Source organism: Cryptotermes secundus, unplaced genomic scaffold, assembly GCF_002891405.2.
Source record: "Cryptotermes secundus unplaced genomic scaffold, Csec_1.0 scaffold2159, whole genome shotgun sequence".
Taxonomy (NCBI): Eukaryota; Metazoa; Arthropoda; class Insecta; order Blattodea; family Kalotermitidae; genus Cryptotermes; species Cryptotermes secundus.
The window spans coordinates 15,396-31,564 of NW_019745117.1; the positions used below are offsets into that span (position 1 = coordinate 15,396).

General features: G+C 41.3%; 1 protein-coding gene across 1 annotated transcript; it reads right to left on the reverse strand.

Moving 5' to 3' along the window:
• Positions 1-1,829: 1,829 nt before the first annotated feature.
• Positions 1,830-15,162, reverse strand: LOC111875056. Its single transcript, XM_023871095.2, has 8 exons — positions 15,132-15,162; positions 13,541-13,569; positions 13,197-13,265; positions 13,040-13,102; positions 12,883-12,945; positions 4,494-4,551; positions 2,215-2,264; positions 1,830-1,987 (listed from the first exon to the last, which is right to left on the reverse strand). Exons 1-8 carry the CDS (start codon positions 15,160-15,162, stop codon positions 1,877-1,879), a joined length of 474 nt encoding a protein of 157 aa, XP_023726863.1. The 3' UTR covers positions 1,830-1,876.
• Positions 15,163-16,169: the final 1,007 nt, after the last annotated feature.

The window sequence follows — 16,169 nt, forward strand, 5'->3', positions numbered from 1 at the left end:
GAGGGACGACAAATTGCACGAGTGTCTGGTTTCCAGCTGAACTGCACAGTGAGATCAATACCTGAAGATATTCTTATATTGCGTCCATAAATGTGGTGTCTCAAAGCTAACTGAATGTCATTATGTGTGTCTCATGTAATTAAATGTAGGAGAGACATTGACACATTACACTAATTATCCGGACAAGTTGACAAAACATTAACAGACACTTGACATAAATGGAAATAAATGCTTGAAGCTGTCCCTGTGGCGGGCCGTGGCGGCTCATAGGGTGATAAGGCGCCGAGGCTCCCACATTTTCTGCACGGCCGGCTCACAGATGGCGGTGGTGGTTTTGAGCATTAGGCGCCGGCCACCTTTGCACCCGAAGGGATTCCTGGTGCTCGTTTCAGTTGGAGGCTGGGTTAAACCACAGGCCTGTGAGCGGCTGGAAGGATTGGGTCAGTTGAGGAATCCAGTGACCTCATCAGGGAATCGAATTTTTGGTCGGACTAGTTCGTTGCGGTATGCAGTGTTCAATATAAGCTACCAATTACGTCTATTCTCTATTGAAAAATCCCAATGACCTCATCGGGACCTTCCCGCAACCTTCCGACTTGTAGCATAGTGCCTCAGCTAACAACGTTACCACGAGAGTATACAATATAATTTAATTTTATGTTGCCTTGTCATAGTTTACTTACTCCCGTTTTCTTAAATTTTGATTTCTCGTATCACATTTGACAGTAAATATATATCTCTTAGTATTTCAGAGCTACGTTTATTTTTAATAGCTTATTATTATTACTTTGCTTTGATTTGTACTTTGTATATTTGTTTTCTTTCTTTCGCTCGTGCTCACTGTGTAACTGGTCCTGGGGCTGTTGGGTTGGCACGCAGATAAATAAGAATTTAACTGAATTATTATTGTGCACTAGTTCCTCATTTACCGATCACGGTGGTCGCGCGGTCTGGGGCGTTGGCCGTCTTCACCCGCTCGAGTGCTGGGATCGTGGGTTCTGGTCCCGCTCGGGGTATGGTTGTCTGTGTGTGTGGGTGGTGGGCTCACGGCGGGCTGGTCCCTTGTCCCAGGAGTCCGGATGAAATGTATCCAAAATAAAAATGTATATCCCGGAAACTAATTTTCATACATGTATCCGGTTTATGTCAACGGAATAAACTCACGACCGGCTTGCGCGCATGCGCCACCTGATTACCTTCCGCGAGCTCTGTATTAATCGGTAGCAATATCGACACCACAGGTACAGGTTCAATTCTTGTTGTGGCTAACAGAGTTGCAATTTCTCACAGCTGTCCAGTGCTGTTTCAGAACACAATATGGACATCAACATCCCACAGAGAAAAGCATTCGGTTCTGGGACAAAAACTGAAGACTACAGGTAGTCTGTTCCGAGTAAAATCTCCTAGAAAGACACGGACCTCTGAAGAAAATGTCAATCGCATTAAAGTGACATTTCAGCGAAGTCCGTGCAAATCAATTCTTGCTGCCAGCTTGCATTACTAATTCCACAGTCAACAGTCCAGGATGTGTTAGACAAAAGGCTTCTCCTAGGAGCGTAAGGTAAAAGTAAAGTTGTCCCTGTGCATAAGAAATTAAACACTACGCCATGAAAACGTATGGGGAGTGGATGTATAAACCCAGGTTTTCTTGACCTCGGACCGGATGCTGTTGAGGAAAGACCCTACCGGAATTTTAACTCCAACCCCTAGGTCATCCAGCCCGTATAAAGTCGCTATATCGACTAAGCTATCACGGCCCTTTCTTTGTTGGTAAACTGCAACTATTTAAAGAGTCTGGGTGAGAAAGTGAAATCTCGCCACAGGGAGACTTGACCTTGCAGACTGAACTACATTTTTCTTTAATTTGACCAATTGCCTAGAGACAGTAATGCTTGGTAAGTGACGAGTCAACTGTCATGATACTTACAAGGTAGATGTCGTTGAGCCACTTCAAAATTCCAACGAAGGTAATAAGGCCACTGATACCCTGCAACACATCAGTACAGGAGTAACACATTTAATCCTAATTGAAACTTGCCTACTGACTGAGATTCTGAAATTTACTTCTAAGAATATATGGCGATTCATTATTTACAAAATCCTGTGAATCTCTTTCTCATTCTCTCTTAGAAAACATTTCAATACACCAATTAAATAAAAATATAATGTCATGTAAAGGAACGGGAATTCCTTTACTGCTTTTCTGAAACTTACCGAGTTTTCATGAATTAGCCAAAATGTTCTCATGAACTCATCTGTCCTGCCTAAAGAAGAAAGAATAAAACGACCTCAGTATGCTACACAGATATACAATCAAATATTTCATTTTGACAATCTTTGGATCTAGTTGTTTCATTAAATCTGAGAAGAGAATAAAACGACTACAGCATGCTACACAGATATACACTTACAATCTAATTCCTGACTTGTCACCGTAATGTTAATTTGTTCCTGTTCCGAACACAACAATTTGAGTGTATGCACTCGTGGAGCAGCACCTATCCATTCATTATTACCCAGCTGGGTCCACAGCGTTTGATTCAGCCCTGTTATATTCTGAGTACAACTGCTAGGTATGCTTCCAATGGACTGAAGCAGCTAGGCTTCATGTTCTTTGTCTAAATGCTTTACAAGCACAGGGTAATTTTCTTTGCAGAGTCGATGGCTGTTGTCAGCTTACATTCCATTAAATTCGTCTACCCTTAACCTAGAGTAATACTGCTTAGCTATATAACCGTCCAGCCCTTACGTTGGGCTCCACCTCTTCACTCTGTAAGCGTTGTTACCTCACCTTCACTCCCCCCCCCCTTGTTGGTTGGTTAGTCACACGTTCGTCGCTCCTCTCCTCCTTTCTTCCTCTTCTTCTTCTTAGGTTGGGCGCCAGTAAGCTCAGGTGGTGTCGGCTTACAATAGTCTTAGATTTATTTTGGAAAGGGGGTAAAGGTGGTAGTCAACTAATTCAGCTGTGGATAGAGCTGGGATCCTTCTCAGGGCGTTTGCTAGGGCCTCGCTTAGGACGGGGAGGGAAGCAGTTGGTTCAATGCTACTTTGCACTTAAACACTGTGACCGTTTATTGAGATCAACACTTCCCTTCTCCTGATTGCACACACCGTCAATACAAAGGATGCTTATGTATAGGTCCTTATCTAGCACAGTCCTGGTATAACGGACGTTATTATTACAATTTACACTTTCTTTAGCACTCTGAATTTGGGGTTATACAGAACAGCGAAAAACACAGACTTTGTTTTTAAATTGTTCCCGAGTAGCAGGCACTTGGCCACTGTTTGTCAACTAACTTGTGACTCTTTGTCTGAAAACACTGAGGTCCCCGGGACGTCAGTTCCTTTGCTAAGTCACTCCTCCTTAATTCCACTGATTGGGTAATTTTGAGAACTGGGGTTCACACAATTTCTGGATCTCCAGTCAGCTAACTGCAATTTGGGGCTTTGACCCTTAAAGTCCTAAAGTCGTTTTTGACAGTACACTGACAGATAACCTGCTTGGCATGGGTTTCAAAACCGCATACTTTTAAGTTACGACGTGTAGGACCTGTCAGTGATCGAATTCTCAAAGTTTGCCGCCGTGCTACTCGCAAACAAAATTTCTCAGAAAAAGCCACAGTGGGTGCTTCCTGTGTAATATCAAGATTTGGAATAAGTCCATTCCTGAAGACAAGAATGTGACTCTGTCCCACTGGCTTACGTATTACTTGTCTGCAATTAACTTTTTGTTACTGATTATTCTAATTATACTTAAATTAGTGAGTGACAGTGGAGCGGTTACAGCTATATCTATTAACAAATACTGACTTTCTCACAATATACATGTAAGTTTTAACTCGGTATTTTTTATCTTAATTGGCAAGGGCAAAACAGGGTACACATTGTAACCAAATGATTTGTTAGAGGAAGACAAATGTCAAGTCAGTGGGGAAGTCAGCTTGATTTAATTTCATCTGATTCATTACTTGAGCTTGTGCAATAACATGTGGCTAGAGTATGCCCGAAGCTCTGTCTAGTTGCGCCGAATGCTCATTTACAACAAGCAGCATGGGTGAGGATGTATATAGTTTCTTTATCTTATCACCGTGTTCATTATTCGCCAGCCCTTACGATCGTACATTCTTGTTTTCAAATACGTCTTGTAATGTCTTATACATCTTAAAGTCGATTTTATGACTGTTACCTGTTCTTTGGGAAGTTAAGAAATCAGCCTCTTCCATTTCTAAATCCGAAATTTTGACTGTGTAATATGTTGTGTGTTCACTATCCAAAGTACCAGACAAGATTTTGCTAATTCCACCAATGAAGTTAAAAGGCCTCTCTTATAATGCGATTGAATAGCTTCATCTTCGATTCTGGTTAACTATTTTACAAGTAGTTTAATATTTTCTACTTCAATAATCTATTTAAATACCTGATGGTTTTCATAAAACCAGGGACTATTATAATCATTTGTGATTACGAGTTACAGTATGTATGTTACTTACTGTAAGCCCATCTAGACAAAATTTCCAGTACGGTGGTATGTGTACTTCCCATTTTGATCTGAAACAATATATGAAAAGAAATTATATAAGGGTCCAAACAGAGGTGTCCTCCCCCCACCCGAGGACGGAAACACGTCTAGTTTCCGAAAAGTTATGTTTCTAGTTAATTAATTTTTTAATTCACTTAGTGTGGGAACAACGATAACAGACTGAAACCTGATTCTGGAGGAAATTAAGAGGCGATTGAACTCGGGTAATGCTTGCTACCATTCAGTCCAGAACCTTTTGTCTTCTCGTCTGTTGTCCAAAAACTTAAAAATTAGAATATACAAAACTATAATTTTGCCTGTAGTTCTGTATGGGTGTGAAACTTGGTCTCTGACATTAAGGAAGGAACATAGACTGAGGGTGTTTGAAAACAGGGTGTTGAGAATATTTGGACCAAAGTGGGATGAAGTGACAGGAGGTTGGAGAAAACTGCATAATGAGGAGCTTCATAACTTGTACTCTTCTCCAAGTATAATTAGAATGATCAAGTCAAGGAGGATGAGGTGGGCAGGTCATGTAGCACGAATGGGGGAGACGAATGCTTATAGGATATTGGTGGGTATTCCAGAAGGAAAGAGACCACTGGGAAGACCAAGGCGTAGGTGGGTGGACAATATTAGAATGGATCTTAGAGAAATAGGATGGGATGGTGTGGATTGGGTAGATTAGGCTCAGGATAGGGACCAGTGGAGGGCTCTTGTGAACATATTAGAGTCAATTTTACCGACCACACAACATATTTTATTATTACACTACATGTTTCGACCTCAAGAGGTCATCCTCAGGTGTACGAACACATCTGTATAATTACATGCAATCACATATGTCTTCTCACTTATTCGATCCTGTATCTTATTCAGGCCCACGCTCAATAATATATCAAGCTCCTCTCACAAAACAAAAGTTAAAATATTATTCTAAATGTCAAAAGTTAAAAATTAAAATTAAAATTTGTGAATCGAATGGTCATCACGACAAGGACCGTAACAGATCCAGCAACATCAGAGGACTCAGAGAAACAGCGAAACTTCCAAAAAGTGAAAGTGCAATCAATATAATAAAATTGAACTTTAATTCACAAACTTTTAACCTATAATATAATTAAACTAGTTAAAGTGAACTTGACGCAGTGATTAGCGTAAGTAAGAAGTGACTGAATAACAAGTGAAAGTGAAAGCATGACTAGTGATCTGAATTGAAATTCGATTCACAAATTTTAAATTTTAATTTTATATTTTAACTTTTGACATTTAGAATAATATTATAACTTATGTTTTGTGAGAGGAGCTTGATAGATTATTGAGCTTGAGCCTGAATAAGATACAGGATCGAATAAGTGAGAAGACATACGTGATTGCATGTAATTATACAGGTGTGTTCGTACACCTGAGGATGACCACTTGAGGTCGAAACTTGTTGTGTAATAATAATAAAATATGTTGTGTGGTCGGTAAAATTGACTCTTGAACCGTGTAACGGTTCTTCTCCGTGAAGTTCTTTGGAGTCCCCCCCCAACGAAACGCCGGATGCGAGCCGTTTCCCGTCTTTCCTGTGAAAGTCTTTGACTGACGTCAGGTCAGCTGACCCTTTATCCCCCCCCCCCTCCAGGACGTATTCCGCGGTTTCCTGCGTAGTACAAGTGAATGTATCTGCCTCTCTTCCCGTTGGCCTTCCCGTGGAAACATTGCTGCTTCTAAATTTGGTTTCGGAAAGTGGAATTGATTCGGTTAGAAATTTGGTTTCGGCCCGCAGCACGGATTGAAGGGGGAAGAGTGCCCTCACGACATGGTCAAGGGTGGATCAGTCGTGAGGTAAATCTTTCAGTTTGTAAATTCAGGATTACAAGTGACTTGCTGAAGTAATCACTTTCCTTCGATTATGAACGCCGTGTGGCGTAGGATAATTTGGTTTTGTTTAAGGTTGTGCTAAACAGCAGATCGCCCCTCAGGCGTGTATGTAAGCTGTTTATATTTCCTTGTGCCCTCAAGGCTTGCCTAAGTACATGCTTATACTGCAGAAGTTGGAAGACGCCATGAGGCGTGCCTGACTTGAGTTCTGTGCGGCTAGGCACAGCGTAGTTCTGCTTAACTCATTTATCACATGTTCTGACCGGTTACTGCCTTTCAGGCGGGCCCATCTGTATACATATGCTATTAATACATATTTATTTATATGTGTGAGGACGCCAATTGTGTTTATGTGTACTTGTGCCGTATGTTCCATACCAGCTTCTGACTAGCGGATCCGTCCGGCCTGGCCCATCGTCCCGACTGTGGTTTTCCTCCCCCGAGATCCCTTACACCATCTTAGGGAGGCATAGTGCATCACGCCACAAGCAAGTCGTTTTTTATGAGCCTGTCCCTTACCCATAATGAGCAGGGGTTCACGGGTCAAAGTGGGTATAAGAACGGGGTTCTTTACCCACGGGGTCGATGGACACGGCCCAAAGTGGTAGCAGAACGGGCTTCTCGACCCACACGGGGAAGGATACAGCTCACTCTAATATTTATTAAATACACAACAGGATGCAAGACACAATTAACCTCTTGTGAACATGGTAATGAACCTTCGGGTTCCATAAAATGCTGGGAAATTCTTGAGTAGATGCAGAATTGGCGGCTCCTCTTGAAGGGCTCAGCTCCATGAGTAAGTAAGTAAGTAAGTAAGTAAGCGTGGGGATGGAGTCCTAATTGGGTCTCCTCGGCACTGCGGCCACTGATTGTCCTATTGTACCTGCCCCAGGTGATTATGATGATGGAGAAATTGCTGGAATGAAGGTGTTTCTAGTTACTAGAATACTGGAAGATGGACAAAGTCCAAAAACCCAATAATTGTCAGCAGATGAGTGTTTATGCCATCTCCATATGAAGGGCAACATCAGTAAGATATGGCATCCAAATTATTGTGGGGTGGTGCAAAGGCGAAGATAGGAAAAGATCCTGTATTACGTACAACACGTGGGACACCATAACCTTCACGATAAATTTAATAACAATAGAGTAATGATGGCCGATTTCCAGTCACCGGAAACTTGCTTAAAAGTAGTAGGTTTTCACCTAAGGCTTTTCCGTAAGAAAAAATGGATATCTCTCAATGGTTGGACAAGAAATTAAATGACCATGTTATGATAGATGCAAGATAAGCAAGGAGCCTTATCGATGTGCGATCCTATAGAGGTGCCGAATGTAACTCGGATCACTTCATGGTAAAACTACAATATCAATAGTCAACAGAACCAATACCAAGTACATGCAAGGTTATTTCTCTCATACCAATATCTTATATGAATTCTCTTCTCTCCCATTTGTACTACATGCCCTGGCCATGTCATCCTCCTTGCCCTGATCATTCTAATAAAATTTGTTGAAGAGTACAGTTATGGAACTCCTCATTATGCAGTTTTCACCTGCCTCTTGTCACTTCATCTCTCTTCCATCCAAATATTCTCCTCAGCACCTTGTTCTAAAACACCCTGACTCTATGACCAAGTTTCCCACCCATAAAGAACCACAGAAAAATTATAAGTTTTTTGTATTCTAATTTTTATGGTTTTAGACAGAAGACAAGAAACCAAAGGGACATATATAAGAATAATCAACATTCACACAACATCCATGAACTAAACGAAACTCGAATATATCCACGAACCTGAAGACTGCGTTAATAGGTCCCACAAGAAGATTGGAATCAACGTCTTTACTATATTCAATAGGATGACCTATTATAATTTGAATTCTAGTTGCAATTTTAATTTTAGGTTGTGGCAGACTGTACAGTGCAACAGTTTTAGCATAGCGAACATGACGGCCATGCACGGCCAAAACATATCATGAATAGAGAATTAAAGGTATTGTATTAGTGACGGAAATGTACAATATATAAAATAAGCACTATATTGGTGCAACGGGATACTTAAATAAAATATAAATTTATTATGGTCACAGGCTTGCTAACCAAATCCTTGAAAACAACGCTGTAGTTTTCAGAACGCATACGCAAATGGGAGGGGAAGAATAAAACGTGCACTTGATGGGATATATTAGCCAGAAGAAGAGTGTTAACCCAGTTGATTTGCTTGGCGCTTGAATAGCTCCAAAGCGACGGAAACAAGTTCCTTAGAAACGGAAAACCTGTATTTCTGCTCCAGGATTTCATCACATTCCACAAGGCTTTCATTTAATTTTTTTTGCAATATTTTCTGAAATACTACTGCAAGCCAAAGAACTTTTTGAAATCTATATAAATAAAAACGTAACTGTTGGTTTGGCTCTCCTCGAAGATCTCTGAAAGTTCTTCACCGATTGCTTCGAAATTTTGACAGAACATTGCATTCGAATAAGCGCGTGTTTCTATATACCTGTTATGTAGATGTCACACACGTGACAGGTAAAAACAGGTAAAAGTATTAATTGTATTCAATATTAATATACTGTAACGTGTTATACGTCGTCCATGGAATACCAATAGATCGTTGCCTAGGAATAACCGTGGCAACGAACTGTCGAAACAGAGCGTTGCCTTGGAATAACCGTGGCAACGAACTGTTGAAACAGCGGAAATAATGCATTTCTGCGGCAACGAACACAGAACACGTGAGTGGAACCCTGGGCGAAAGTGCCCTCTATTGCGTCCGAAACCGGGTTATAATAGTCCAGCTCCGAAGAATTTTTCGGTGATACTGGATGTGATAATAATTGTACTCGCTGGTGTGGGGGTGAGCGTTCAATAACCTATTCGCTGAATCCGAGACGTGCCTGGAAGTTATTTCGTTGGTATGGTTATTTTTCGTTGTTTTTCATTTCGTTTTTTTTAACTGTTCTTATATTTCGGTGAAATTGGCGGTGGGATTGAGCTGTGTGCGTTAATCTGCGTTTCATTTGTTATATTTCGTCTGTATTTTTAATTTTTTATTCTTTTTTTCCGGTTCGTGTTCTTTCCTTTTTATTGTTTTGCAACTTCATATGTTTTTGTCATAACTTTCTTTCTTCTTCCTCAGTGCAACCGTTCTGCTTTAATTCATCCAAATAATGCCTCGCAGAAGGACAAGCTTAGGTCGTCGTACTCGCGGAGCTGGAGCATTGCGTCTGGTAATTTCAAATCAAAGTGGAAAGAACGGGCAGACTGAGCCACAGCAAGGCGTGGCTGGGCACAGCTAGTTATTTAAATAAAAGTAACAGTGTCTGTTACTGTTCGAAAAAGTGAAAGAATTTTATAATTATCTGAAGGATTGCAACTATTTAGGGAGGTTTGGTCCGAAAGGGAAACCTGCTCACAAGGAGGTAAAGAACTCTAAATTTTCGACGAAGAGACTGCGAATGATAATCGAGAAACCTGTTGTCGTCAACTGTGATGTGAATTAGTTGAACCTATGAAGGGACAGTTACAAAGTGATTCTTCAAAATACTAGATGTAAAGTTCACTCAGTTATGTACTTCTGAAATTTTAAATACCGTTATGTAACTTTTCTAGCTATTGCTTATTAGTCGTTGAAATTATAGAGAAGTTGTTTAAATTTTATTCATCCGAAAACTCAGCCATCTTTCATTAATTGATCTGAAGAATATTTATATTGTAGTACGAGTATGTGGGGTCTGTTCAAATTGGAGTACAAATTTGCTAGAAGCCTCAAAGTTACTCGTATTTGTTTTTAACCATTCCAGCAACGGGTGATTCTCTCGAACAACAATTTTCTGCTCTAAAAAGATTACATAGTTAACCAACGCAGCACACAGATTCAGGGGAGATCCTAAAGTCACCATTTATGACTCCTGAGAACAACACTATTTAAGACTTAGGTAAGAGTCCGAACATTTATGATTCGGCAATAGGTATTTTCACTAAAAAGGAAATAGTTGCATGGTACACAAGTGCAAGCTTAGTTCAATGGTCACAAAGCTTTCGTAGCCTATTTCCTTATTTCTAAATGAGGCTTTCGAGATAAGTTGATATACCAGTATAGTATCCAACAATAACCTAAGCATATATGTGACATGTCGCCTGAACACCGAATAACGCAGTGCACAGTAGTCAGTTGTCGTCTCTACATAACTTGGAGATATACAGCAGAGAATACACGGCCTCCAAGCTCCTGTTTTGTGAGCCTGCTTTCGGAATATGTTTATATGTATCCATCCTCAACGTTGCTAAGCAAAGGATTGATAAACACATTCACGCAACAAGGAATACACACCTAACCATGTAAGAATTTATGATGCATCATTTTCTATCAGAAGAAATTAGACGATTAGTTCTTCCCAGAACTTTTTCTTAGTTTACATTTCCTCCATTGTATTCATTAACTTAAATTTAGATCAACTGTGCACAGATGTCTTGTAGGATGTGTACACTTAATTTTCAAGATGTTCACTACCTCCCTCTGCCTGGGGATTTCCCCGAAACTTTTACAAACCTCATGCTCAGTCACCGATTTATATGTACTGCCGCCAGCCGTAACTTTCGCAGATCACTCCACGACTCTTCCACTATTGCCAACTGCGTACTGTCCATACTGTTGACCCCTACCTCTCCAGCGGCACGTAGCGGTAACGTACCGCTCGCGTAATAGGCGAATCATCACCCCGCCACTCTCCCCTCGGTGACGTCACGAGCGGAGCCGAAGTTAGCCGAAAACCCGCATCCTTGTAGCTATGCAACACGCGGTTACGCCACGGTGACGCGGAACCGCTTCCTACTGTGACGTGGAACGCAACAGGCACCACTGCGGCTATATAAGGGAACTGCACAGCAGCTACTAGTCAGTTGTACCGTAACAGTCGCCGAGTCGAGTTGTAACGTAGCAGTCTCCGATTTAGTTCCGAGCAAGCCGACGAGTCAGTGTGTTATCAACAGTTCTCCAGTGAGCAGACTACAGTTGGAGTATAGCAGCCGTCGCGGAAAGAAGAACCGGACGTGTGTGTAGTTGTGTAATTGGGAGTGTGTGTGATACAGTGATACACAGCTCCCTTACTGTAAACGTGTAGACCACTGAAGACAGAGTGAACTGATTTGCGCATAGGGTTATAAATCGTGAAACCCCGCAACAGTGTTAACAGATTAATGCGATTAGGGTTATAAAGTGTGAAACCCCGCAACTGTGTGATAAGTAATTGTAGCTGTTACTTGTAGATTGTTGAATAAACCAATCAACAATCCGTACGGCGTCTTCAGTAACGAAACACGTTACAATATGTACTGCCGCCAGCCGTAACTTTCGCAGAGCACTCCACGACTCTTCCACTATTGCAAACTGCATACTGTCCAAAGTTAAGTAATAGGTGAATGACGAACTGCAGAGGATTCGGAAGGAGACGGTGATATCTGAGCTACCATCCCGGAATTTTCATTGATGGTCTGAGCAATATGAGTCAGACAGCTACACTCTCAGTTGGGATTCAAACCCAACACTTCCGAGAACACGAGTCTAGTACTCAGTTTGTTCTGTTACAAAGCTACATTATTTCTGGCTTTTACTGTGACATGTCCGGTTTAAATTTTGGCCGGGACATTGACTATACTGACAGGAATTTCTGGCTTTGCTGCCACAGTTCAAGAAAATGACGGAATAGACAAAAAAATCAGTCCATGGCAACTTCCTTTCACTTCCTGTCAAATTCATGATTCACTGATCGTGTCCACAGCAGCTTCCTTTCTCTTGTTGTCAAATTCATTGTTCATTAAGACTGTTACCATTTGGCGCTATCAGTCCACAGTAGCTTCCTTTAGCTTGCTGTCAAATTCATGATTCTCTAATCGTGTTACCGTTCTGCGCTATACAGTCTGAGTTGCTGACATCTGCAGGAAGGGACAACAAAAAAGTAAATAAAATGAATGGAGGTACGTGTCCAGGGGCCGCCTTACACCATTATTAGGAACCACCAGTACGGACCGGACAGGAGGATGGTTGGCCCTCATGGACGGACTTCATGGTGTGAACAATAGAATAATCCCTGATCTCACACTAGTTCGAGGAAACGCCAGTATGGACGGGACAGGATAAGTGGTCATCATGGCCGGTATTCGCGGTGTGGATAATAGAATAACCCCTGACCTCACACCAGTTCGAGGAATCACCAGTACGGACTGGACAGGAGGATAAGTGATCATCATGGCCGGTCTTCGCAGTGTGGATAATAGAATGATCCCTGACCTCACACCACTTCGAGGAATCATTAATATGGACCTTACACAAGGCTGGGTTGCCCTCATTGACGGACTTTACGGTGTGGATAATAAAATAATCCCTCTCCTTGCAAGGAAATAAACAGAAATATTTCTTTAATTTGGCCATTGCCTAGAGATAGTGGTGATTTGTAAATGGAGAGTCAGCTGTCAAGAGACTTACCGGTAATACAGCTAGGAAAAATATGATCAAAGAACGGAGAGTTCTGTGTCTGATGAATCTTTCCTGCAACATATATCAGAAAGTTTTGTTTAATTCGACCCATTGCCTAGAGAGAGTGATTTTCGGTAAATGCAGAGTTGGCTGTCAAGAAACTTACCGTTAATACAGCTAGGAAAAATATGATCAAAAAATGAGGAACTGTGTGACTGATGTATCCTTCCTGCAACAAATATCAGAAAGTTTTGTTTAATTCGTTCCATTGCCTAGAGACAGTGTTACTTGGTAAGTGAAGAGTCAGCTATCAGGAAACTTACCATTAAACAGTGAAGGAAATATATAGCCGTAATGGCCACAGCGACCACCACACACCGAGGACATCTTTCCTGAAACACACATCAACACAAGAGTCATATGAGCTTTAATTCTAATTTCAACTCGCCTACTGATTACGTAATTGAGTTTCTGAAAATTACCTCTCTGAATATATGGCAGTTTATTATATTCAAAATCTTGTCGAGGAAATCAGAATGAATCTCTCTCTTTGTCTTTCAGAAAACATTTCAATCCATCATTTCGATTTAATTATAACTGCTTGTTAAGCAGCAGTGTACAGGCTAACTGCAGGTTACGCATAAATTGTTGCTTCTCTGAAACTTACCTTGATCACATTCCGTAGAAATACCAGGACTGAAAAAGAAAATAAAACGACATGAGTATGTTACATAGATGCACATTCACACTCCGAATATCTGACTTATTACCTTATTATGAATTTATTCCTTTTAGAAATACAAGGCAAGCTCAGCTCACCTCAGTGCCACTTTGCCCATCACATATGTGACAAGACATCTAGGATGGAACCCAGTGCGACGCAGTAGGTGAGCTGAATAACCACCTGAGCTATGTTTAGGCCTATTGTAACCCATACTTAATATCAAATTATGTATGCTAATAACTGTGGATACTTTGTGTTGAATCCTAGAATTCTAGTATAATCAGTGAACATTCATCTACTGACAGTCTCACTGGTGAAAAGGGATGTTGCATCTGTGGGTTATGAATCACACATTAAAAGAGACGCAAAATTTTACACTCATTGTTTGGGAACTTGAGTTGGGGAATAAAAGATTTTGTAGCTAGAACTGAACTTGAATGAACTAGCAAAGGAAGAGATTGTAAGCTGTTAGGCCGGCAGTGAAATCAATTCACAGCTTGACGTGTGCAAGAGCGAAGTGATCTTGGTAAGGATTTACAACATGTCCTGTCAGCATAATGACGTTGAATGTATGTCGAAATGCTAACGCTACAAAATCTACACTTGAGAGCTGGGGGAATATTTGGAGGTAAAAAGGCTTAGCCAAGTGGGATAGCCGTAAGGTTGCGTGTCCACCCCTAAGGATCCCAGCCAAAGAGAACCAGCCACTTGGGACAAGACGTCATTATAGGCGGACTTGCGCCCTCCGGGAAAGTAATGAGTTAGCTAAAATAAAGGTATATAACCATGGGAGTAAATTAGTATCGGGATTATTCAAACAGTAATTTTGGGCAGTTTTCGCCGGAGGCTATGCTGGAAGAAGCACCGACTAAGTGCCGGGCCACGCCATCCGTCTGTAGTTTCAACGCAAAGTAAGTGGAACTACTCTTATCGCCATGCTTAACAAATGTGATATTATTAAAGTGTAACTTCTCCAATGGGACATGAGTAGGAACGTTACGAAAAGTGTACAGGGCGTAAGAGTGACTCAACGGAGTGATGCAGAGGTAGACATGTGTAACCTTTAAGTGACGGCCCTTTAAATTCCGGTAATGGCAGCGGGACGGATTTGATTTAAATACCCGCAATTTAAGCAATAAAAACTGTAATCATTTCCTAAAATTGCTGTGATTTCTACAATTTTTGTGATAAACGAACCAAATAAACGCTGTTTTTTCTAGAAAGAATATAGAATCAGATATTGTAATTTACAGACTTTATAAAATGTGTAAAAATTTTTAGACTGATTCCAAGTAAATAATTCCCAAATTTGTCGTCTGTCTACAAGAATTCAGAGTTCTTGGAACGAAGAATGCTGTATGTAGATGTTGAAACACAGCGGATGGTTTAGCCATGTTTAGTCTTGCATGTCTCGAAAGATTATACACGTACGTCATTTCGGTATGCAGAGATGTGGTTTGAGTATCTATTCGTATACAAGAACCCTGATTGTTTATTATCGCTTGTCGCAACACAACAAGCTCTCTGTTCTCACTCTGCTGGAAGTAGATTATAAGTACTTTCATGGTTAGCATCCTAATACCACAGCCAAGCAGTATCAAAAGCGTGAACCAACCATTGCGCTGTCTCGTTTGTAAGACGCTGACATATTTCAACTCATAAACGACTCCGAATCAGATTGTTGTACATTCAATTCTGAGAGTGGCGTTGAGGAAAGTGAATCAGAAATTGATTTCGACGAAGACCCAGCATCTTGGTCGGCAACCTGGGGACCACCACACCAGCATGGCAAGAGGAGTGTGAATAATTATTCAGGTGGAGCTGTGGCAAACTGTGGCAAACAGTTATAGCATCTGTCGTCGAACCTGGAAATGGACAAATAAACTATTTTTCCATCTCCTGGATCTGAACAGTTACATCCTGTTGTCACACAGAGAATTTCGTCTTGCTCTTGTGCGGAACATGCTGAAAGGGGTCCACTTCGCACTCAAAGGACCAGGGTTCGAACCCCTGCCGTTTCATTGGAGATATCTCGATTAGAGGAGGTAAACCACATCACTGGCTGTTGATTTCGACGAAGAACCATTGTCTTCGTCGGCAACCTGGGGACCACCACACCAGCATGTCAAGAGTAGTATGAATAATTATTCAGGTGAAGCTGTGGGCAAACTGTGGTAAACAGTTATAGCATCTGTTGTCGAACCTGAAAATGGACAAATAAACTATTTTTCCGTCTCTGGATCTGAACAGTTACATCCTGTTGTCACACAGAGAATTTCGTCTCGCTCTTGTGCGGAACATGCTGGAAGGGGTCCACCTCGCCATCAACGGCCCAGGGGTCGAAACCCTGCCGTTTTATCGGAGATATCTCGATTATAGGAGGCCAAACCACATCACTGGCCGACTTCCTCTACTTCGCAATTGAGGTGTTGTGTGTGCTTTTCGCGTGGGAAACGAAGAACCGTCTAGACAAAGTGCGTGAAGTGTGACGCAGGACTTTGGATTTCCGGATATTTCCAAGATTTCCACACGAAGCCAACATTCCGTTAGAGGACGCAGGTGGGAAGAGAGA